This window comes from Aquila chrysaetos, chromosome 2 (assembly GCF_900496995.4).
Source record: "Aquila chrysaetos chrysaetos chromosome 2, bAquChr1.4, whole genome shotgun sequence".
Taxonomy (NCBI): domain Eukaryota; kingdom Metazoa; phylum Chordata; class Aves; order Accipitriformes; family Accipitridae; genus Aquila; species Aquila chrysaetos.
The window spans coordinates 71,220,936-71,244,203 of record NC_044005.1 but is presented as its reverse complement, the minus strand read 5'-3'; the positions used below and the strand labels follow the sequence as shown (position 1 = coordinate 71,244,203).

At 38.4% G+C, this 23,268-nt stretch overlaps 1 protein-coding gene across 1 annotated transcript in view; it reads left to right on the top strand.

Moving 5' to 3' along the window:
- Positions 1-23,268, top strand: part of ZNF292 (zinc finger protein 292) — a 56,605-nt gene that overhangs the window by 16,003 nt on the left and 17,334 nt on the right. The window contains exons 2-4 of the mRNA XM_030041509.1: positions 13,913-14,067; positions 14,605-14,683; positions 16,107-16,242. Coding sequence (XP_029897369.1) covers positions 13,913-14,067; positions 14,605-14,683; positions 16,107-16,242 — 370 coding nt within the window. The remainder of the gene's footprint in view (positions 1-13,912; positions 14,068-14,604; positions 14,684-16,106; positions 16,243-23,268) is intronic.

Here is a 23,268-nt window from a genome sequence, read left to right as displayed (position 1 = left end):
GCTTAGTTTGAAGGTACAATTTATGATAGTTTACAAAGTAGACTGTTACCAGCTTTCCAGGAATTTGAGCAATGCCATTTTCATGACATGCACAGTTCTTCAATGGTTGTAGCAGCCAGTGAGATGATGCTTCAGGTTCACAGAGTCTTACTTTGGAAAACACAGCCCTCAAAAATGAACTTCATTTGAATGAGATGAATGCCTAGCTCCAGCCCAAGAATCAGCACATGAGCTGTGTTTCCCAGGAAAAAAAACCCCTTTTTAGTCCCCTATTGTTAGGTCAGAAGACATCATCAACATCACGACTATACCTAGCTACTTGATCGAGGATACAGATCAAGTCATCATGTTCCTCGTGTTTCGTGTCTTTGGATTCAGGGGCTTTGCCATGAGCTAAGCTGTCTTGCAATTTGTAGCACTTGATTACTCTCCAGTACCCATGCTCTGTTGCTGGTTTAGGGGCTTGTCACCTCTGCATGCAAGTTGAGAAATTCCTTCTTGCCTATCCTAAAAAGAATAGAGAGCATTTCATCCTGTTATCGTTATTCCTGGAAAGCAGTGTCTTATACAGTGGACATTCAGTGTTTTTTGACTCTTTTGATAAAGGCATTTTTTTTCTCACCATATTGTTCTATCCCTGATCTGAGGAATTGGTTTATGTGTAATAGCTTTATTTTCATATCGCAGTTTGAAATAGTGTAACCCACTGATCTGTGAAATACTTTTTGTTTATATGTATCTCCTGTAGATAAGTCAGTAGTGAATCTATCAGTATTAAAAAGCACCAATGTATTCATTTTTTTTAAGAAATGTGTTTGTCTCAGATATCTCAAAGCAACTGTATCAACCTGTATATTCATTAAATGGTTTTTGAAGCTTCTATATTGGATGGCCTACCTGCCAAAATTATACTGAGATCTTAAAATATTTTGGTGACCTTACTATGAGGATGTGTGCACACCTTTAGTGTGAATGTGTCTAGAAGAACTGTGCTTGTGCACAGCTGCCTTGCATGGTTCTGTCTTGGAGTGCTGCACATCTGAGATCCCTCAGTATTTCTCCTTTAAGACACTGGTCCCGAATGCAAGAGCTTGCAGTGAGCATATTTACTGTGTAGATATAACTGGTGGAGACTTTTCAAGTTTGAGCATAGTTGTGTCTGTGTATATGTTCCAGTACTGATGAACAATACCTTTTGCAGAAACATGGATACTGCAAGAACTTTACTGGTTTAACAAATATTTCATGGTGCTCTTAAGTCCCCTGGGAAAGGAAAGTTAACAGTAGTTTCAATGCTGTTCAGTTTTATTTTGAGTAAGAGTTAAACATAAGCAATTAGTTGCAACTCCTGCCTACCATACCTAAAAGGTCAACAATGTGAAACATATGAATGGAAAATACTTTTTCAGGGATAAGCAGATACGTTTTAGTTTTGGAAGTGAAAACTGACTTAAGATTACAAACACTTGGAGTTGGTATTGGGGGGATCTTTAATCTTACTAATTGGGCTATTTTTGTAACTGTATAGTAGACAACTCGTTGTTGGAGAAGGAACACAGCAGGGAGAATTGGTGTAGGCCTACTAGTGAGACTTTTAAATCATTATGTTCAGTTAGTGATTAGCGCAAGGTATGGAGATAAACGAAAAAGGCAACAAAATTAAATACAGATTCATGAAGGGGAAAAAATATTTTTTACAAGAAATACGGTAAATCTCACTTGTCTGAGCTTCAGTAAAGTTACTTTTGAAGTATCAAAAGCAGAAAGATGGCAATTCAACAATGAGGAAGTGCATAGGGTGCTGGATATTGGGATACAGTAACCGCCATTTCCATTTTAATTTCAGTTGAAGTTTTGGTAAGAGTCTTATAGCTTATTTTCAGGACTACATTTCAATTTTGTGATACAGGAGAGAGGATTGTGCTGGTAATAGAAAATTGGGAGGCATCATCTGTTTTCTTCACAGGTCAGTATGGCTGCACTGTCAGTGTTCTTCCCATTCAGCAGCAGTCAGCATAGGAAGACTCTCTCAGTAAGCACGATAAGCATTTTCATATCCTTACAGCTGCAGAGTCTGGCTTTCCCTAGTTCCCCTGGCTCATCATTGCATGCTTTAGTAACTTGGACATTGACCAGCAGGAGGTATCTTAGATTATTATTGTGCATTACATTCTTAAAATACAGTTATGTATGTTTGAAAGATAGTTCTTGCTCATCTGAAGTATTACACAAGAAATTTGAGGAAGTGAGAGTTGAAATAATTGCAAGCAGATAGTAACATGGAGCTTTTAAAGGTCAGAGTATTAAAGTTAGCACTCTCTTTTTGTGCTGTTCATTAGCTGACCACAGGCAATGTATTTCATGACCTGAAGGAAATAAATAACATACAGCCTTGTAGTTCCCCAGTTTGTATGGAAGAAGAAAACTACATAGATGATGAGTAGCACTTGAGTGGTGGAAACAGTACAAGGTGCTACAAATTCTACTCCCTTTCACTTTTGTTGCATGTTTTTAAAAGGCAATGTCTGGCAACAGATCTGAGTTTATAACAAGATCTAATGTAGAAGACAGCTGTTTCCAAAGAACATCTATTTAAATCATAGCAATTTGCATCTCTCACTCTCCTTGTCTTATAGTCAGATAATAGTATTGCCACAGTAAGATGATTTATTCCTTCAAATAAAAAAAAATCCCTGTCTTTCAGGATACTGACTGACCATTTACTTACTTCTGAGATGTGTGTATCTCGGGCATTCCAAGCTAAATTAAGAGAATTGTCTGCTTTTCTCGGTGTGAAAAGTAACATAGGATTTTGACAAGAAACATCTTTTCATGTACTTTTTAGAAAAGGAAAATGAATATTTTGGCAGTTAATATTTTTGAACTAACTCTTTGGCAAGAATAATTATTTGAGATTTTTCCCATAGCAGTCTAGTAAACTCGAAGTCTTAAGCAGACAAATTTTAGGCATCCAAATATAGAAAGAAATCTCACTAAATCAAGAATAATGAAAATTTATCAGAACTGTTTGAATGTAACAATATTCATACAAAATTGAATTGAAAATTGAGAAATAAAGCAGGTACAGACTAAATAGAACCAGAGAAGGGCCCTGTCTAGTGCAAGGAGAGTAACTTTGGGGCTTGTATCTAGTCTTGCTGCTTTGCAAATGATGCCCAAGTGAGTTGCTCCAGATAGGGTGCCGTTTCTGCAAGAGAACAAGCTATTGACACTTGTCTTCAGCTGAGCTGGTTAGCAACATACTGAGGTTGCCAAAGAATAGTGAAGTGAATTAGAAAAGTAACTCAGAAGACTTTTAAGACAGCAAAGAGGAGAATTTTAGCTTTATGACTGGTGAAGTTCTTGGTAGTTTAATTACTAGTCATATTCAATTCATAAATCATGAATTGAATGTATATGACACATCTGTGGCCAGTTCTTAATTTTCATACTGTTCTAGAGGAAATTCCAGTTGCTCATTTCAAAAAGTACATTAAGCAAAGTAGATCCGAGTTGCATGTTTTACAAGTATTAGCATATAGGAGATAAAATTAGGGAACATAGAAGCAGGGTACATGTCCTGCAAGGCAGTTATGAAAGTCATTGCTTGTTATTAGCATTGTTCAAAGAAGAAATCAGATAGATCTGCTCATGTTGTCCTACTGATTGAATGCAGTAGTTTAAGGCTCTCAAGACAACGTTTTCCTGAAAAGAAATAATTCGGCTTTCTTTGCTTTGTGCTGGCACAAGCACTTGAGTCTACACACTGAACATGTTTGGGGAGCTGATAGGAATTAAAACTTGTTTCTTGCTGATTAAGGATTAGCTCTGGTCGTGGATTTTTCTCAAGGTCCTAATAGCCCTTACTCCATAAATGTTAGTTAAAAGATGATAAAGAACAAACATTAGGAAAATGGCTGTGCAGAGTACAAGTGAACCTACTAGTAAGCACAGAATCACAACTTCTTTAAACTGTCAGTAATGCTGAAAAAAAGGAAAGAAAACACTACACTCTTTATGGGAGTTTGATTTAGACTTTTTTATCAATGAAGGTGTAATTCAGTATTTTGGACTACTGCAACCCATAGGAGTGGTATAAGCTATTTTCCTTATTGGAAGCACTGGGTAAAAATCCTTTTAACTTTACTTTCAGACCTTGTTCTTTAAAGCATATTAGAAACTCGCACTGCAGAGAGAAATTCAAAAAAAGTTGTTCCTTCTCAGTTTGTGTAAATCTGTGCAAAGCTGTTGTTTCCACCATGGGGTTACATGTGGAACAATAAAAAAAAGAAGATGTTGCCATACCCTTAAACTGGATGAGACAGAAAGGGAGGGCAGTGAGTTGGGGTCATGTCTACTGTATCTATCTTGGTCTGTTGTGGGAGCTGGCCATGGTCTTGGTTTGGGGTTTTTCTTTTTCCCCAGAGTGCTGGAAACTGTAAGCAATAAAGACTGTGATGTTTGCCTATGCAAGAAACTAGAATTACTGATTTAAATTATCTATATACTGTGCTGCTGCTTCCAGCTACTTCTCAGGTTTTCTGTTTTGAGATCATGATGACACCTCCTAACAAGAGAGGGGCAATGAAGTCATTGAATTCACAGTACTGCCTCAAGGATCTTGATGAGAACTGGTGTTTTGTGGGGAAGGGCACGTTGTATGCCATTTGGAGAGTCAAGTATCTATCATTATATCAGCTAACATCAGAAAAAGAAAATCCAAGAGCTAGAAATGGTTTTCTTTTAAATGAAAGCCAAGACTTCTGTGGGCTGTAGGCCCATGGATCAGGCTCCAGGATCAATTTTCTGGCCTGGATCAGCATATCAGGACCTGGTTTTGCATATATTTTTGTGCACATGCATATACAGGAGGATGTTGATGTTCTCTTCAGCACAAAATTAGCTCTGTTCTACTAACTGATATCAGTGTCTTGATAAATACCTCTTTCTGAGATATTCTATGGTTTGTGTAATCATAAGCCTCTAATTTCAAGTCTAGATCTTCAAGAAAATACAAGCAGTCACAAGATAAATATTTTCACAAGCTGCTAATTCTGAAATCAAAACATGTTTTATTATAAAAGTGCTGTAATAATAGATTTTACATTAAGTCGGAAATTTATCAGGATACCAAAAATCTGGGTGGCTTTTGATTTTGACAGTCAACCAAAATTTTTTGTTCAAGTGTGAAGTGTTATGACATCACAAATTAAATACTAAATAGTCACATGTTAAACTAATGTCTACATTATGTTCTTGCAGTTGCTGCCAGTGTGATGTAAATAATCAAAACTCCTTTAACTTTTGTGGTGCTACTACCTATTAAACCTGGAAGATCAATTCCTGTTCTGAACTACTTCCTGGTCACATTGACAGGTGGAAAAATGTCAGTGTTTTTTATTTAAAAATTACAGATGAGTGTTGATTCCAGGCAGTTTGAAGTGAAAGGCTGTGAGCTTGGCTTAGGTGCTTCACTGCTACACTCAGTATTTAACTGTCTGTGGACAGGAATAAAGACAGCATCAAAACTTAAAATGTGTCACTGAACACCCTACAGTAGCACACCCTCCTTGATAATTATTTTTATAATTATGTAATATCATTTAGCTTAGCTATTTAGATAATGTGTGGTTTTGATGGGTTTGTGTTTTTTAAGACTATAGGTGTTAACCATCATATTCCGTGGTTGGTGTCTGTGGGTTTACACACAATAAATGTGAAGTCTTGCCTCTTTTTTTTTGTTGGGATTTAGATTACCTTACTTTCTGCCACACTGAGGGGAAACACAACAGTCTTATCTGAGAAAGGAGGAGCATTTGTGTAGCTACTCTAATATGAAGCATGATGTTTTGTTTGCATTCATTTAACAGTTTGGCAATAATTCCCGTGCATACTAAGTAGCATGACTCCAGAACATAACAAATTTGATAGGAGTCCATGAGAGAGGTTATAACTTGTAAATTCTCTTGTACTATTGTAAATGCTTTATTCTTGTTATCCCCACCACCAAAAAATACCTCAAATCATCTCCTTTGTCCACCAAAAAAGTATGCGCCTTTTCAAATTATATAAATTATTCCCTGTTTGGTTTGTCTTATTCCAGTACTGCTGAACTTAAACTTCTTATACACCATAGAGTATACATTTTGGTATATAAAATTTTCAGATGCCATGAAACTGGGTTTTGAACTTTACTCACGTGGGATGCTAGCCAAAAATGTTCACCATGTATGTTAGCCCATGTGGTTGTCTTTCGTTTTTCAGAGTAATTGATAATTTGGAATTTAGAAAAGGAGTAGTTTTCTTACAGAGGAACCGTAAGACTCAAGTAAGTCTTCTTGAGTTGTTACAGAAATACTTTACAGATAACACACCTTAAAGCTGCCATCTCTGAAACTACGTTAATTTCTTAAATTTACTTATACTCCCTTTGGTTATGTAGCTTATTTGTCCAATTTGTTTTTTCAGGTAACAAAAAAAATAGTTTGGTTTGAGAACAACAAAATTATCCTAGTCCCACAGCAAGAATAATGTAACTGAAAGGAGATTTGTCGTAATATGATGGCCTGTGTATGTATTTGCACATATGTAAATTACATATATATTTATTTAAGACAGAGAACCTTCTTTATCCTTGAAGTGTTGCTAGAGGTTATGCCTCTGCCCCATCCAGTTCAGTATTTGGGTATGTGAAGGAGACTTCACTGACTCTGTTTTTTCTAGATTTGTCAAGACGAAGTGTTCCAGAGTCATTGCTGCAATACCTTAATTCCTTTGCTCAGACTGCTACATCTTCCATCATCACTACTGGCAATCTTTGTTGACGTTCAGTTCTTGGCATTTTCCACTAACAAGCCTCATGTAGATGGGCTTTCTACCCAGGGGTGGAATCCTTGACCGCACACTCACAGTTGCTTGCAGCATGCTGCCTGGTGACACTGTATATGTGCAAGCTGTTCTTGAATACCTGCTTGATGTAAGTGCTCTTTGTGTATGAGTCTCGTGGCTGACTGCCTTCAGTTTGCAGGTAGTCTCCAGTTCAAAATGTTTCTTGTTCTGAATGATCCCTCACAATCTTCATACAGACCCATTATGGTTACACGTTATTCCTGACATAGCATATTAAACCACATTACCGTGATAGACCTAATCTACCATGCTGCAGTCCATACTTCGGGGTTGTTGACATTCTGAGGCATTTAGCAGAGTTTAGTAAGCAACGTCAGCTTCTTTTCTCCTGATCTTGTCTTTAGGATGTCTTTGTTCTGGATCATGTTGTGGTATATGTCTTCTTCCCTGCAGTCCCTTTAATCCCAAGTAGTCAACTCTAAACCAGTCCTGAGTAGTCAGTGGAACCTGATCTGACTGAAGTAGTTACGGTGTCAGGCTCATTAGGGCATACGGCATCTCTCTGCATCTTCCTCTATGTGATGATACCAAACTCAGGATCCCCAATTCATTTTCATTTGCTCATGATGTATCTAATGATACAAGCTGTGAACGGTTCTGGTCATTGGAGCATACCTGCCTTCTTCACAGGGGAGAATCTTAAGCCAGGGAAAAGGTTCTTAAATCATGTGCATAGTTGATATGGGAGACCTTCTTCACTGATTTTCTTATGTTATGCCCTTTCTTGACTGTAGCCTTCACTTTCTTTTGAAATTTCTGTTGGTGCTAACAGAATTATAGCCATCCTTTAGCACCTTTGAATAAAGCTTGCCCTGTTTTCTTGAATCAGCCCCTTTGATGGTTCCTGTGAAAGCAGCTGCTCTTTTGGATCAGTCAGTTATTGGCAGGTACTGGAGGAGTGGGTAGTGGGGTTGTGCCAACCGAAGGGGAGCCCTGACTTTGTGGGAATGTGCTCCACATGAACATGAAGTGGCAGAGCAATCTCACTGAGAAGTGCTGTCACTCCTGAACTTGGCTATTCGCATGGAGCTCAGTCATCACTTAGCTACCTCTGCCGCTGCAGACGTTGACTTCGTGGAAGGCGTTCTTGCAGCCACTCTGTGTGCAGCTCCTAAAGGATCATCTCCAGATAACTTGATTGTATCAAGCTTGTTGCTTGGACTTTTCTCCTGTGTGGATGTGCTTGAGGGAGGTCACTGAAATAGAGGTTTTGCTAGTTACTGGGGTGGTTTGAGAGGTGCAGCTTACCTGTGTGACTACTGGTTTTAGTTTAGTCCCTTGGGCTGAGCAGGGAATGGAAGTGGCAGTCCCAGGCATGTTTGAACGTATTTAAGTAAGCTTGCCCTTATCCAGATACCTACAGGGGTGAGAATCTGATTTTAAGAGCTGAAGAAGCATGTAGATGTGGACTGTACATGTGAAACTCTGGTTAATAGTAAATAATGCTTTCTTTTAGTATGAAGCATATTTTAACACAGCTTTGGTATTGTAGGGCTAGTTTTAGCAAAGAAGATTGCTCAGTATAACTTTTGAAAGTAGAAAAGCATCCTCCAGTGGCTGTATTGCTACTGCAACATTCATGTAAGGGTTCTAGTAAAGATGGAAAAGGATAAAATGTCTTGTCTGAATATTACTCGTGGCTAAATATTTTCCACAGTTTAAATCACAGATATAATACATACTGATTTTTATTGTACAAATTGAGATTATTCCATTTTTTGGAGCATTCTTGACTGTGTAAGCTGCTGCTGAAATAAAATGCTGTTTCAGTCTCACAGAGGAACAAAACTTTGCTGCTGTGCTCTGAATACAGTACTTGGCTTGATTAACAAGCATGTCCTGACTAGGGAGATAAATAACTTAATGAGGCCCAGAGCTGGGGGTAAAATTCTTTCTTTTTATGGTTGTAAGCAGAGCACAACAATGATTCATTAAGCAAAGCAGAATGAATTTGATTTTCTTTGTACAGTGGCAGTGCTGTGTAGTCTGGGGACATCCAGACAAGGAAATCTGTCATACTGATGAATACTTTTGAAGGGCGTGGTGGGCATAAGTGCTTAATATAGTTCATGTAATGGCTTGGAAGTGGCTGATCTATATATACAAGATAAAAATAGCACTATTTAATGCTGAAATTAGCGCCACTGTGTTATAGCACAAACCTCCCTGCTTGCTTTATACAGTGTGTTTGCATCTGTACATGCTGCTTTTTAAAGGACGGTAGTGGTAGTAACAGTTCACCAACTTACCAAATATTTTTTGTTAAGTGGTGGATTCTGAGAATTTGCCGATGTGTTGATTATATCTACTTTTATTTTGGTTTTGGTTAACTACTACTGAACCTCATATTTTCAAAATTAAATTTTATTTGCTTCAATTTGTCCTTATTAATCTGGACGTGGATTGGAGTAGTGTTGGTTGCGCTTTCATAGGTTCTGCAACTGCTTTTGTAGTTCTTCACCAGTCCAATTTTCTGGTGTTAACGACTACATAGTATTTCTGTAAAGTTCCTAATTATCTGGGAGAATTCCAGCTGGGTTCTGTCATGATGGGCCTGTGTCATCCCTTATGCAGATCGGATGGTGATACTGCCTAACTGGAGGTTTTATAGCGTGTTGACTACCTTTAAGGTCTCTCTTTCCTGCCCCATGAAACTTGAGATCTTCTGATCTGGTTGTTACAGGTCTCCATGGTCACCTGTCATGCCTTGCTTTATGAATCAGTGTGTCTCCATTGAGGCCTTTAGTTTCTTCTTTAGATTCTAGGTTTTGCTATCTTTGCAACAGTTGGTGAGAATCCTCTTGATAATTCTTCAGTGATGCTTCTCAGAAGACCAATTGCTTAGTTACATCTCCCCGCTTAAGTCTGCTTCCTCACCCCTTTCTTCTTCCCTGTTCTGCTCAACTTATCATATCCTGAAAGTCTCAAAGTGTTGTCCTGGCTTCTTAGCTAACTTTGAAATGTCCTCCACTTGCCAAAGCTTGCATTAAGCTTGTTGCTTGCTGTGCTCTTCTGAAGAGGATGCTAGTAAAGGTAGATGGGACACATTCAAAATGAGATTTACATCAAGTCTTTAACAGGTAAACCTAGTGTTTCTAGTATTAAAAAGGATTCATGACTTCATATATCAACTTCCTAAATATAAACTTACCTTACTGGCAGAAGCTATTTGGCAGATTTATGATGGCCAGGCCAGTTCTACCAAGTTTGGACAATCAGTGGGATAAAACTGAATGGTGGTTCATGCAACCTGTTAACTGCCTTGGTCTGGTAAGTTAGCTACAACTTGGTTTTTTTAGGCTGTTTTTTCTTCAGCTTTGCTGTTTTACTGCTAGCATCCTTAAACATGTCCTCTATGACAAATCAATAACTGAAATCATAGTAAATCTGGTTATGTGAGTATTTGGTCAGAGGGAGACTTTTTACTGGAGTTTCTTTCAAGATTCTTTGAAGCAGACTCCTTTGTTCTGATTATTCTAGTGCATTGATCAAAATTGCCAAATGGTACCAAAATAGATGTTTGCTAATGTTGTTAGCTTGTTTATCCAGTCCTCCTGTGTTGCTTCTTTCATGCTTCTGCTGTATTCTACTCTTCCTTGATTTCTCTGCTGTGATCTGTGATGCTTTTTTGCTGCTGTTAGGAGAGCATCATATTGGGTATTACAGTAAAACAGACAATATTCCAGTTGAGCTCAAGGTTCCAGTAGGGAGCACTAGATGCTGCAGAAGCATCTGCTGCTGCAGCAGGAAGGTACAGTATGTAACTTCTTTTAAGGTGACTGCGTATTAAGACCTCCTTTAAAACCAAAATAGGTTTTAATGCAATAGTTTGCCAAAAACTGCATATTTCTTACCTGTTACATCCTTGACTGGGATACCTTTGGTCCATGTTTTGTCTGTGCTATAACCTGGGGGTGGTATTGTGACTGCGAATAACCACATTAAACAGTCTTCTGATTCAGTTTAATATAGTTGACATTTTTTTTTATTGAGAGTGTATAATTTGGACGCTGCCAAATACAAGAATTTTAAGTATGTTCTTAATAGTACCACTAGCTAACTCAGTACAAATATCTAACATAGACAAGGCAATGCTGAATTTAACTTATGTTGAACTTAGTAGAGTTTAAGACAGGATTAAACCTAGTTTTGTTTTGTCCTTTAATGTGACTGACTTGCCTTTCCTGAAGAATTAATGTTCAGTTTTCTTACTCTGTAATACATAAAGCCAGAGACAACTTGCTCAAAGTCCGATTTTATCGTTTGAATTGCGTTATATCCCAGACATAGCAAGTTCGTTAAGATTATTACCTTTGCATATTAAAAATTAAACAAAATTTTAGTGTTTGCATGTTAAGATGAGTTGAGAACCACTTTATTCTGGTTTTTGTTCAGGTATGTATTCTACATACATAGGTATGTATGCTACAGGGGGATTCTGTAGCAGAACAGCTTTATTGTCCAGAGGGCTCTGATTTTCCTTACTGGAGCAAACCTTGTCAGAATTGAACCAATATTGTTAAAATTGTTTTAATTACAGCTGACATTAATAAAAAGGGGAACCATGACTTTTGCTAAATGGCCTTGACAGTATGAGCTATATAAAAAGCTTTCACACTGACAAATCTGATTTCCTTCTGTGATGAAATAGCTCGTTCTGCAGATGAGGGAATAGCAGCAGATGGTTTTCTGCCTGACATCAGCCAGACCTTGGACTTTGTCTCCCGTAGTGTCCTTAAAAATCGTGAAATAGTCCACTTATCCAGGCAATATAATGAGGTGGCTGAGCTGTGGGTCTCAAAGAATTGTGCTTAGTAGTACAAAGTCCAGATGGCAGCAGGCTACTTGTGGCATCCTACCAAAGCTTGACACTGGAGCAGATACTCTCTAACTTCTTTATTAGTGAACTGGATGAGGGGACAGAGTGTATCCTCAGCACATTTGCAGATGATACCGAATTGGTGGGAGCAGTCGATACACGGGAGGTCAGGGAGACGACTGAGAAAGGACCTCAACATCCCGGGGGAATGCGCTGACATGTAGTTCAGCTAAGGCGAACACAAAGCCCTGAGTGTGGGAGAGAGTAGCCCCATGCACCAATAGAGGGTACCTGGGCAGCAGCTCTGCGGACACCAACCCAGCTGTCCTCCTGAACAGCCAGCAGTGTGCCCTTGCGGCAGAACACCAGCTACACCCTCAGCTGTACTAGCAAGAGTGGGGCCAGCAGGTTGAGGGAGATTAATGTCTTTATTAATCCCACAGAACCCATGGGACTGCATCTAGGTACCGGTGGGGGAAAATCCCAATAAATGGTAGTCAGACTCAGAAACAGGTTGCCCACAGAGGCTGTCGAGTCTCTGTCCCTCAGGGTACTCGCAACTCCATTGGACGTTGCTGCAAAGAACTTACTCTAATGACCCTGCTTTGAGCAGGGTATCGGACAACCAAAATTGCTATCTGTTACTCTGAGCTTTCTGTCTGTTATGCCCCCCAAGAAGCAAACAGCAAAATTGATGATCTTAATATGACAGGCTGCAACCTGCCATAGTGTAGGAATTAGTTTGCAATCCTTTAAGCTACCCCAGGCTTGACAGCAGAGATCCAATGGTGACATGGTTTGGATGTTGACATGAGAACCTGTCATGGTTTAACCCCAGATGGCAACTCAGCCCCACGCAGCTGCTCACTCACCTCCCTCACAGTGGGATGGGGGAGAGAATCAGAAGGGTAGAAGTGAGAAAACTCGTGGGTTGAGATAAAGACAGTTTAATAGGTAAAGGAAAAGCTGTGCACGCAAGCAAAGCAAACCAAGGAATCCATTCCCCACTTCCCATGGGCAGGCAGGTGTTCAGCCATCTCCAGGACAGCAGGGCTCCATCACGCCTAACGGTGACTTGGGAAGACAAGTGCCATCACTCCAAACGTCCCCCCGCTTCCTCCTTCTTCCCCAGCTTTATATGCTGGGCATGACGTCCTCTGGTGTGGAATATCCCTTGGGTCAGTTGGGGTCAGCTGTCCCGGCTGTGTCCCCTCCAACTCCTTGTGCCCCCCCAGCCTCCTCGCTGGTGGGGTGGGGTGAGGAGCAGAACAGCCCTTGGCTCTGGGTAAGCACTGCTCAGCAGTAATGAAAACATTTCAGCCTTAGCAACACTGTTTTCAGCACAAATCCAAAACACAGCCCCATGCTAGCTACGATGAAGAAAATTAACTGTACCCCAACCAAAATCAGCACAGAACCTTACTGTCTACTCCACCTTTATATGTGTCTGAGTCCGAGTCCCCTGGCCCTGACTGAGATGAACGGAAGCCTTTTGTACTTTGGGTGGTGGTGGTTATTCCATCACTCTGAGTTTTATTTTGAAATCACTGTTTGTAGGTATTTCTGTGGCAAGTAGGAGAACAACTTTTTGATTGATGAGTTTTTGGTGTATAAACAGTGTCTTTAAAATGCGTAGTTCATATTCCTTTCAGGACCATGTGAAAAGTGGTAGTCTGAAGATACCTGTATTGGCAAGGTGGCAAAAGAAAGGAAATGTAAAGCTGTTCCTGAAAGTAGAGAAGATAAAATAAAAGCTAGTACTTTCAAATTTACTTGCTTTAGAAGCTGAACTGTAGAGGTGAATGTCTAAAAAAATGAGTTTTCCGTCCCTTAATTATGAATTTCTGAAAAAAAAGTAAAGTATGATGTTCCCAGATATGCTCTGCCGGCTTCTATATTTGGAAAATATGAATTTAAAATTAATCGTATGATGATACCATAGCGGGGAGGTGTCATTCATAACATTTTTGTATGATCAGAGTATGATTGTGTGTGGAGTTTAAGTTCCAGTTGTTAATGAAACAATAAATCTTAAGGAAAAAAGGCATGCTTTGAGAACATGTAATTCGTATTAAGGAGATCGATGTAATCGTTAAGAAGGATAGTCTGCTAGTGAGGAATATAAAACTAAAAACTTATATTTGTTCCTGAATTTGGGGGTGTTTTTTTCCTTCTCCTAAACAGACTTTGCTGGAATATGCAGAAAAGTGGAAAACATCAGAAGACCCTCTGCCCCTGTTAGAGGTGTATACAGTGGCTATCCGAAGTTATGTTAAAGCACGACCTTATCTTACCTCTGAGTGTGAAAATGTAGCCTTTGTGCTTGAACGTTTAGCACTGTGAGTATGTTTTTCTGTTACTAAAACCAACCTGTATGGTATTAACTTTTCACTGCATAAATGGTTTCCCAATCCAGTTCACAGTCTATAGAAATTCTAAATAGGTTGGGAAGCACCTTCCTTCCTCATGGTGAATGCTGTATGGGAGAGAGAACATCTTTTGTTGTTGGAAATGGGGCGGTCTTGAGAAGCACTCCTGATCTAGGCCAAGCCAACATCCCTGGCTTGAAACACTTAGCTACTATTGATCTGCATGCAATCTGAAAGTGCATCAATTTACACAGGCTGTTACAGGGTTGGACTTGAATGATAAATCCAATTTTTTTTTAAATTGGTGTTCTTTTAGAGAATTTGCTGTAACAGTTTTTGTGAGAGTGTCCATGACCACCTTTTCTTTATATGTTCCAAGAAAGCAAACTGTTTTGTGACTTTGGCATTTCAAACAAATACTTATTTGGATACTAGAATAAAGAATTGTTGATTGTACAATTTAAAAGCCAAAAATTGCCTTGAATAATATTCCCATTTGACTTCCAGAAGCTGTATTGAACTTCTACTGTGTCTGCCTCTTGATTTACCTGAAAATAAATGGGAAGAATTTCAGGCTTTTGTACAGGTGAGTTTGATTCATGAAATGAAGACTTAATAGCTTTTAAGAATGATTTGGAAACCTAGGGATATTAAGTATGTGGCATGTCTGAAGACTTGTTTCCTGGTGGCTAATAAAGATCAAGGCCTTCAGCTGGAGATCCTGTGTACTCTGCAGTAATTGCTGTCAGTCATATCATTTGTCTTGTTCATGTAGCAGCTGTGGAGCATGTAGCATGTTCTTGTCATTTGTTCATGTAGCAGCTGTGGAGAAAAAAAAATATTTTCAGATACTTGAAAGAAAGCTCATGTTTTAAAAGGTATTTGTCTATTAACACTGTTAGAAATGAAATAATATCATATAAGTCATTCTTTATTATTTATGGCTGTACATTTGAGACTTACTATGAATGAAAGATCTGTTGATACTGCAGGATTGTTAGATCTCCCATGGGGCACTAGCTGGTTAAGGATTAGAGCTCTGCTTTAAAGAAGGATGTTGAAACAAGTTCTGCTCCTCAGTATTTACCAGAAATATGTAGTGGGAGGTCCTGCCTACAGTTTAAAAAAAAAAAAAAAAAAAAAAGAAGCGGGGGTTATAGAGAAGGAAAGAATGATAGTGAAAAAGACCAGATACAGTTACCTCAGGATTCTCGGCCTAAATAACATAGGAAGATGCAAGGCTGATTTTTAGAGTAGCATTTTGACTAGCAACTGCCTGATGTAAATCAATTCTGTTTGGTGCCGGGAGGTTCCACAGCCTTCAGAGCAAGTGGAAAAGTAAAAGAAAAGTGAAGAGAGAGGTGAGTCCTTTCTTTTTTTTAAGGACCAGTGTTGTTTGTGCATTGCTATTTAAGCTGCAGATTTTCGCAGGTACTTAGTTCGCTCCCAAGCATACATCTGCTTCCAGAGTTTATACTAGTATCTAAATGCAGTAGAAACTATTTTAATTGATTTTAAGACTCCAGCCTGCCTTCATCATATTTGCATAGAACCAAGCAGTGAGGTCTTACACCGTAAATCTTTCGTCTTTACAAAAATTTTTTTCAGTGTCTCCAGTGCAAAAGAAACTGAGTTGCTGAAGAGTCTGAAAAGTCTAAGAGTTTAGGCAGCTGGTGCCAGACCAATACGTGGACCAGAGAATTTGCTCATCCATTTTTAAAAGGGAGGCCTATTTCAAAATATAGTTTCAGAAATTTAAGAAGTAGCCCTTTAAATAAATCTCAAGGCAAGTTTGGGGCACTCAGTCATTTTGGTTTCTCAGCCTAAATCTTGGACAACAGAGGCAGAAATAAAGCCTCTATAGGCTGAATATTAAGATTGTTTTGTTATGCATTTAACTCTTTATCTGGTAAGGGGGGATTTTTTTGACATAAGGTATAAAGGAGTATAAAAGACATTCTGAACAGCTCTTTTTAACAATACTTTGTTTTGTAAAATATATTCTTCAGGTGGCTCATAAAAACTTGATGGAAAATGGCAGCCGGGAACTGCACATTTTAACTACACTTACACAAGAGAAGGGAGTGTGGAAGAACCCAGTGTTGTGTGGTATTCTTTCCCAGGAACAGTTGGATCCAGATAAAGGTAGAATTTAAAATTATGATTGAGATAAAATATGCCTCATTTTTGTAATACTTTGAAATATAATATTATCATATATGGAAGTCTTTTTGTTGAATATGGTTTATGTGATAATTTATAAGCTATAAAAATAAATACACTTGTAGCATTGTCTGAATTATTAAGACAGTATGTTCCTAGGAATATACAAAGAATTTAATGTTGGTATTTTGCATAAAAGGCAATCATGCCTGGAGATCTCTTGCCATTTTCTTTATAAACTGCATGAAGGGAGATTACATACAGGCTATTTTATGATGGGGTAAGTTCAGTACTGATATACAAAGATTATTTGACATAAAACAAAAAATAAAAAATACTTTTTTTTTTTTTGAGTGAGAATGGCATTTACTCAGTTATGAAATGCAAAGAGGGCCATTACTGAAGATTCATGTAGACCAGAGTTTTGAGAATGGCTAACAGCAGTTGCATGGGGAAGAGTATATGATCAGCAGAGGTTTACAATGATATTTTCCTCATGTATTATTTCCATTGTTAATGATTTGCAATTCAGAAGTGGTATACTTCTGTTAATAAGTCTTAGCTGGTTTTTTAATTCTTTGCCTAATTGATTTTAAAATTTGTATGAACTGTCACACCTAAGTGTCTATAGCAGAGTTACACAGTTCTCACATCAAGTAAAGTAGTTCCTCTTACTGTCTGCCTCCTTTTAGCCCGATGCCTGCTTATTTCATGTGATATTCTCTATTTATTAAAAAGTTAACTATTCTCTCATCTTTTAATGAATGCATTATAAGACATGATTCGTTAGACTGCTGTCATATCCCAACTTCTCTCTTCTGTAGTGCCTATTCCATACTATCTTCTAGCTTTACTGTCCCATTCCTCATATAGGGGACCAAAGGTTTATTCAGCAGTCAACATGTAGATGTACTGATTTTCTGCCTCATTCTGCATTCCTTTCATAATATTTCCTAACATTCGACTTGCTTCTTGACTGAGCATTGAACCACTGTTTTCTTAAAACTGTCTGGTTTAGTCCTGGTTTCTTTCTTGAGGAGTAGTACCTACTTCAGTGTTAGGATTTTCCCCTAACACCCAGCCTATTTTTTCTATATGTAGTTAGGATTGCATTTTTCCCCATGAAAATCACTTTGGGGTTTTAATCAACATTTTAATTTTGTCTGTTATGCCATGTTATGGAGTCCTGTACTCTTTAGTCTTTTACTGTTGGTATGTTTTTACTACCCTGCTTTTATCAGTGTGTTTTGTCACCTTGTTCTCTACCCCCCTTTTCCAAATATTTATAAAAATGCTGGACAGCAGAGGTCCTGGTACAGATCCTCAGGGAGCCCACTGAGAGTTTGTTTTCTTTTTTCCTTTTTTCTTCTAAGTGATAATTTATCCATATAAGTATCTTCTTTTTACTACCAAGATAGGTTGGTATCTTTAGGGGTTGTGAGGGACTTCTTTTAATGCCTTTGGAAAATTAATTGGATCTTCTTTATTCATATTATCACAAATCCCTCAGATAAGTCCAGTAAATGTATGAAGTGATTTTTTTTTTTTTTTTACAAGAGCCATGCTTACTCTTCCACAAGATTTGCATTTTGCCGCTCCTTTTAATAATTTATTATGCTTCTAATACAAATTTTGGATTGGTATGCAGTTCTCAGAGTCCCCCAGACTACTCTTTTACTAGCTTCATATCAACCACCTTGTAGTCCTCTTAACAGTAAGGTACTTCTAAGAGAGAGGTTTAATTAATATTTTACTTGCCTTATATTTGAGGTGTTTTAAGAACTCCCTCATGAATCTGGTTTTGATGACTATTCGTTTTATTAGTGTTTTCCTGTTAAGTTCTTTATGGACATTTCAGGATTCCTTTTGCTGCTGAATGCTGTTTACTCAAGGATGCTCCTGCCTTGGACTTGACTGACTGACTCATGTTACAGTTATTACTTGTATCAGTGGCAAGATTGTCATACTACGTATCCATATTTTTGTTACTCAGTTGACAAGCTGTTCTCTAGCTGTTGTCATCCTCTGCAATACTGCATTGTTTTGTGTCATCTTGTTGCTAGTTTGAAGGATATTTTCATAATTTGAACAGTATTTTAGTAATACCAAAACTCCATTGCCCAGAGAGCTGCCTTTCTTGTCCGTAATCCAGCACTCCCACTGGCTACCACTTACCCTCTTTCAGTGGACAACTTTGTCTCAGCAGTCTTCAACGTTAACTCCAGTATAACAGTCTCTGGAAAATTTGTAAACTTCACTTACAGGATTTTGGTTTTGTTCTTTTTGTTGCCTTTACCATTTGCTATTTCAGAAGTTCCCAAGTATTTAAGTAGTCAGCTTGTTACACTGGACGTTATCATTTGGCAGATTTGGTCAGCTCAGTCTTTGAGTAATGGTTAGTGTAAACATTTATCTGTTGGAAATGAAACAACTAGTTGAGACTGGGGGTGTTTTTCCTAATATCACCTTCTTAAGCTTTTGTTGCCTGTATTTGTTTCAGTCGTTTCTTCATGTTTATTTTATTCAGTCTTGGTAGTCTTAATTATGACCTATTCAGAATAATTATAACCTATTCAGAATCTTTGACATAACTGGATATCTGCTGAATTTTAGGTCACTGTTTATCCCTTCTTGAAGGCCTCTGTTGTTGACACCTGAAGGTCAGTTTGCCTCTTTGTGTCTCCTGTAGGAAGCACAACTAGGCATCTGTTTCATCTCAGAGACAGATCCTTTTGAATTCCTCTATTTTCAAATTGTGCAAACTCAGGACATAGTGTGAGAGACAAGTTCATTTTCTCTGACCACACAGCACAGCTGGTTTGTTCTCATTACAGTCAAGCAAATGCAGGCTTCTCTGAACTGGACTGTTCTCTTGCTCTCCTAGTTTTAGGAATGGACTGTTGCATGGGTTCCACCTAAATATGAGCAGCAAGTACTCACTTCCAAAAATGTTAGGGAGACTGTTCTCTGAGTGCCATGTCATTAAGTAATTGCCTTACTCCTGACTGCCTTGGGTACAGCTCAGTTTTCTGACGAATGTGTGTCTGTAAGGATTCATGCACTAAGGAGCTCAAAAAAGTAGAGGATGGGTACCCGTTTGTTTGAAGCACTGACAAGAACAGCATGCCTGTTATTGATTTATTTGCTGATGGGTATTACTGCAAGATGTTCATACAGTACTATGATGTACAATAGTAAAGTCTGCCTGGAACCGTATTGCAGGAACTAATGCATACGGTAGATACAGATTTGTGTTTGTGTGCACACAAAATCTTCTCAGACCAGAAATATTCTCCAGCCACTTGATTTGTCACCTGCTTTGGTGACAAACATTGGCATTGCCCTGGATTTTTAGCCCATCTCCGACCATGAATGTTGGGAAACCTGGCTTAAGTTACCAGATTCTGTGCAACAGATGTCACCAAATAAGAGACTCTCCTCTTGTAATTGTAACTATTGTAATGCTGATACCCTACTTGAGTTGTTTCTGAAGAAAATTTATCCCTCTCCTCCTGCAAGTGGAACATTAGCGTTGTCATTCAGGGCTGTGCTTGTTCCCAAAATGCTAGTCTGTTTTGTATGGAGGACTAGCCTGGAAATGGGAATTTGGATTCCTAATGAGCTGAGGAATATATTTTTTTCTTATTCTTGACTAGTGACTCCAAAGAGAATTTATTTGCAGAAACTGAATTGTCAGCAGGGTCTTTGGATGTCATTTGTGGGCCCCCTAAGTGGACATCTGGAGTTGATAGCACTCTTCATGGCTGCCATCTGAGAGATCTTCTGAGAGAAGCTCTTTTTGAGTTTCCTGAATTTGTTTTGTATTGTGTCATGGATCAATCCATATTCATTTGAAGAATTCCCAGGCAATCTTCCACTCCCTCAGAGAGTTCGATGCCGAAAAGATAGATCCTTTCCCCAGTTCCACATATCTTGTTGTTTCTTGCTTCTGTCCCACAACAATTATGTGACTAGGCCTACAACTTCTTGATTCAAATTTTGGTTTCTCAACAGTATTATCTCTTAAAAGTGTGCTCAGGAGCTGTAAACTACTTGTTTGTCCATGTGAATTTTCTTCTTTTTCCACCTAAACCTGTCTCCTGTGCCTTTAAAGAATGTCTGTCAAATTCTGAGTTTTGTCTGTGTAGCATCATGGATGTTTTAGACTTGAGAGATCACCCGAAGTTATATGATCTCATTGGGTCATGAGGATAGCAAAGTACCAATCTTCCCAAAGAAAATTTCAGAGATCCCTTATGAGCGCATTGGTAACATTCTTTGCTGTGGAGCACCATTCAGCCAGTTTCCATTGACCTCAAATAGTGGGGAAAAACTAGTCTCAGTACCAAAGCAGAAACAAATCTGGAAAGATATCCTAGACAGGTGAAAATAAAACATCTTATCCACATTATTAAATTCAAGGTGGCAGTATTAGCTTTGATCATTGACTAGTCTGAAAGTAAATGGCCCACCTGCTTTAGCACTTGTTAGCTGTTTTCATATTGCTATCAGACGTTGCATTGTATTTGCATCTTGACTGGACCTGCTACTACTTCAGGTTTCAGCTGCATGACTGCTTTTTTTCTTGAGATTGCATATGATGAACAAGAAGCAGTTGTACTTGGAGAGAGGAATTTTCCATGTTTCTCTGCTTCATTAATTGGTTAGGGAAGGAAACCTTCATAAGATAGTCTTAATTCTTCACATGATAGTGAATCTTTTGTCTTACTGGCCTCCTGAACTACCAGGTAGCTTAATTTGAGGTCAGGACTGATTTTAATCTTGAATTGAAGCTGATCTGAATTCATGACAACCAGAATTTATGTTTCTTGAAGTTGTATGGCTAATCTGTTTGGCCTTATTGCTTAGTGTACCAAAGACTGAATGTCAAAGTATGCCTAAGTGGTTTGGGTTATGTGGTAGCCTATAAAATGTTAAAACACTCTACTACTGCACTTCCATCTTCAATTTCTGTCAGTGTGGCTTGTGCTCTTTAGCACGAACCTGTTTTTCCATCCTCGAGGTTGTCATTGTCTTGTAGTGATGGTGAAATCCTTCAAAGCTGTCACTGGTATCTCCTCAGCTGGTACTAAGAGTGTGTGGTGGAACTGTCCAGAGGAAAAGGGCCTGAGATAACCCTACAAAAAGCCAGGCTGCTGTTTTTTTATCTGGTTCTGATTATCCTTAAAGATTTAAACCTGGATGCCAAGAATTAAGTTCTTGAATTTTTCCTAAGTTTAAATGTAGTAGGCAGACTCCTGAAGTATGTCCCACCGAAAAGAGGTTCAAGGATACAACCATCACTATTTGGAGATTATCAAGGTGGATAAGAGGCAGGTTAGAATTTAAACAGCCAGCATGGAACTATTTCCAATAATTGGAGCATCTGCTGCCAGAAGCTAAAAGATACCAGCAGCCTCACTTTATAAAAAAAAAAAAAAAAAAAAGTGTTTGCATCCTGCGTATATTCAGAGCAGCCACGTGGAAATTCTTTTACTGTTTCACCAGAGAGTATGCCATCATAGAAGCATCAAGGATTGGTGCTGCATTCAGCAAATTGTGCTGGGATGTTGTTTGCATGAAGGATTCTGAGACCCAGCTCCAGGTAAATATGAAAGTATTGAGTACAGCTCAGAGTCACCCACAGTGTGAACGCACATGTGGACTAACACTTGAAGATGACTAAAGAGGTTACTGACTAGTAACTGAAGTTCTTTGAGATGGGTAGTCCACATGTACATTCACCTCCTGCCTTCAACCCCCTTGGCCAGAGCCAGGTTGAGAAGACATAAAGGTCTGTGGTAGATTATACCTACCCAAGAATTGGCGAAGGGTAGAGTAGTAGGATGATGAGTGCTTTAAGTAAGGTAAAAATTCTTTGCTTTGTGCTCTACAAGTCCTCCAGTCAGCCAAAACATGACATACATGTGGGCTGTCCACCGTAGAGAACTTTTTACTACAGAACTGTGCTTGCGGCTTATTCATGTTCTTGTGTGCTACTAATCTATAGATTACCTTTTCTCTTTTTTCAATTCATGTATGGTATAAGTATTAACTGTAATAAAGGTTCATAGTAGTTCTTGCGGGCTTCACATAGAATCACTTGGTAGTATGACCTGAGACTCCAGCTATGGGATTCAAGGGAATAACAAGGAAAATGTGTCTAAAATGTTAGATTCCAGTATCTCCAAGTTTATTTGCCAGAATTAGTAGATCATAGTCGTATCTGTCAGATGTCATCTGCTTGTCTTTTTTTCTCTCATGTTAGTTCTGTAATTTTATATGAATTCTGCACATGCCTTGCACAAGCGTAAGATTGTGAATTTTAATGAATGGTGGAACATTCCACAAACCCGATATTTAATAATTTTTTCAAGAATCATGCTATTGATAAACTAGATCATTCTCATTATATTCTTCAATTTTTGTGCTCATAGAGGTTAACTGACTTGTGCTGAAAAAGCACTTGTGCCTCAAAGCATTTTTGTGAAGTTATATTTGTTATGGTAAACTAACAATTTGTCTACAATAACTTTTGAAGTAGACATTGCACTATAAAATATATTTATAAAACATTGGAAAAAAAAATAATCTTAAGACTCTTCCCCACCATAGACTTGGTCCTGCGACATCAGCACTGTTTTTTGTCTTAAAATGTCGTAAATAGTTCAGTTACAAAATAAATGTAATTAAAACTTGTGTTTTGAATGAGCTTTCAAATGTTAACTGTAATGATTATAATCACTTGGATTAGAATAAAGGCTTAAGAGCTAATATGTAGCTTTAACCCAGAGGTCTTCCTGTGTCTTGTTGAGAAGATAACAGAAAATGTTCTGATGCTTATGCAAGGTAGGCTGGCTGAAGCAGTAAACACTAAAGGAAGAGGATTACTGAGGACTAGCAGATAGAACACAGTCTCTAAAATATTAAATTCAGTAATTTAATAATAAATCAGAGTGAAACATCTTGGGTTACCAATATAGCATAAAGTCTAAGGTCTTCCTGTAT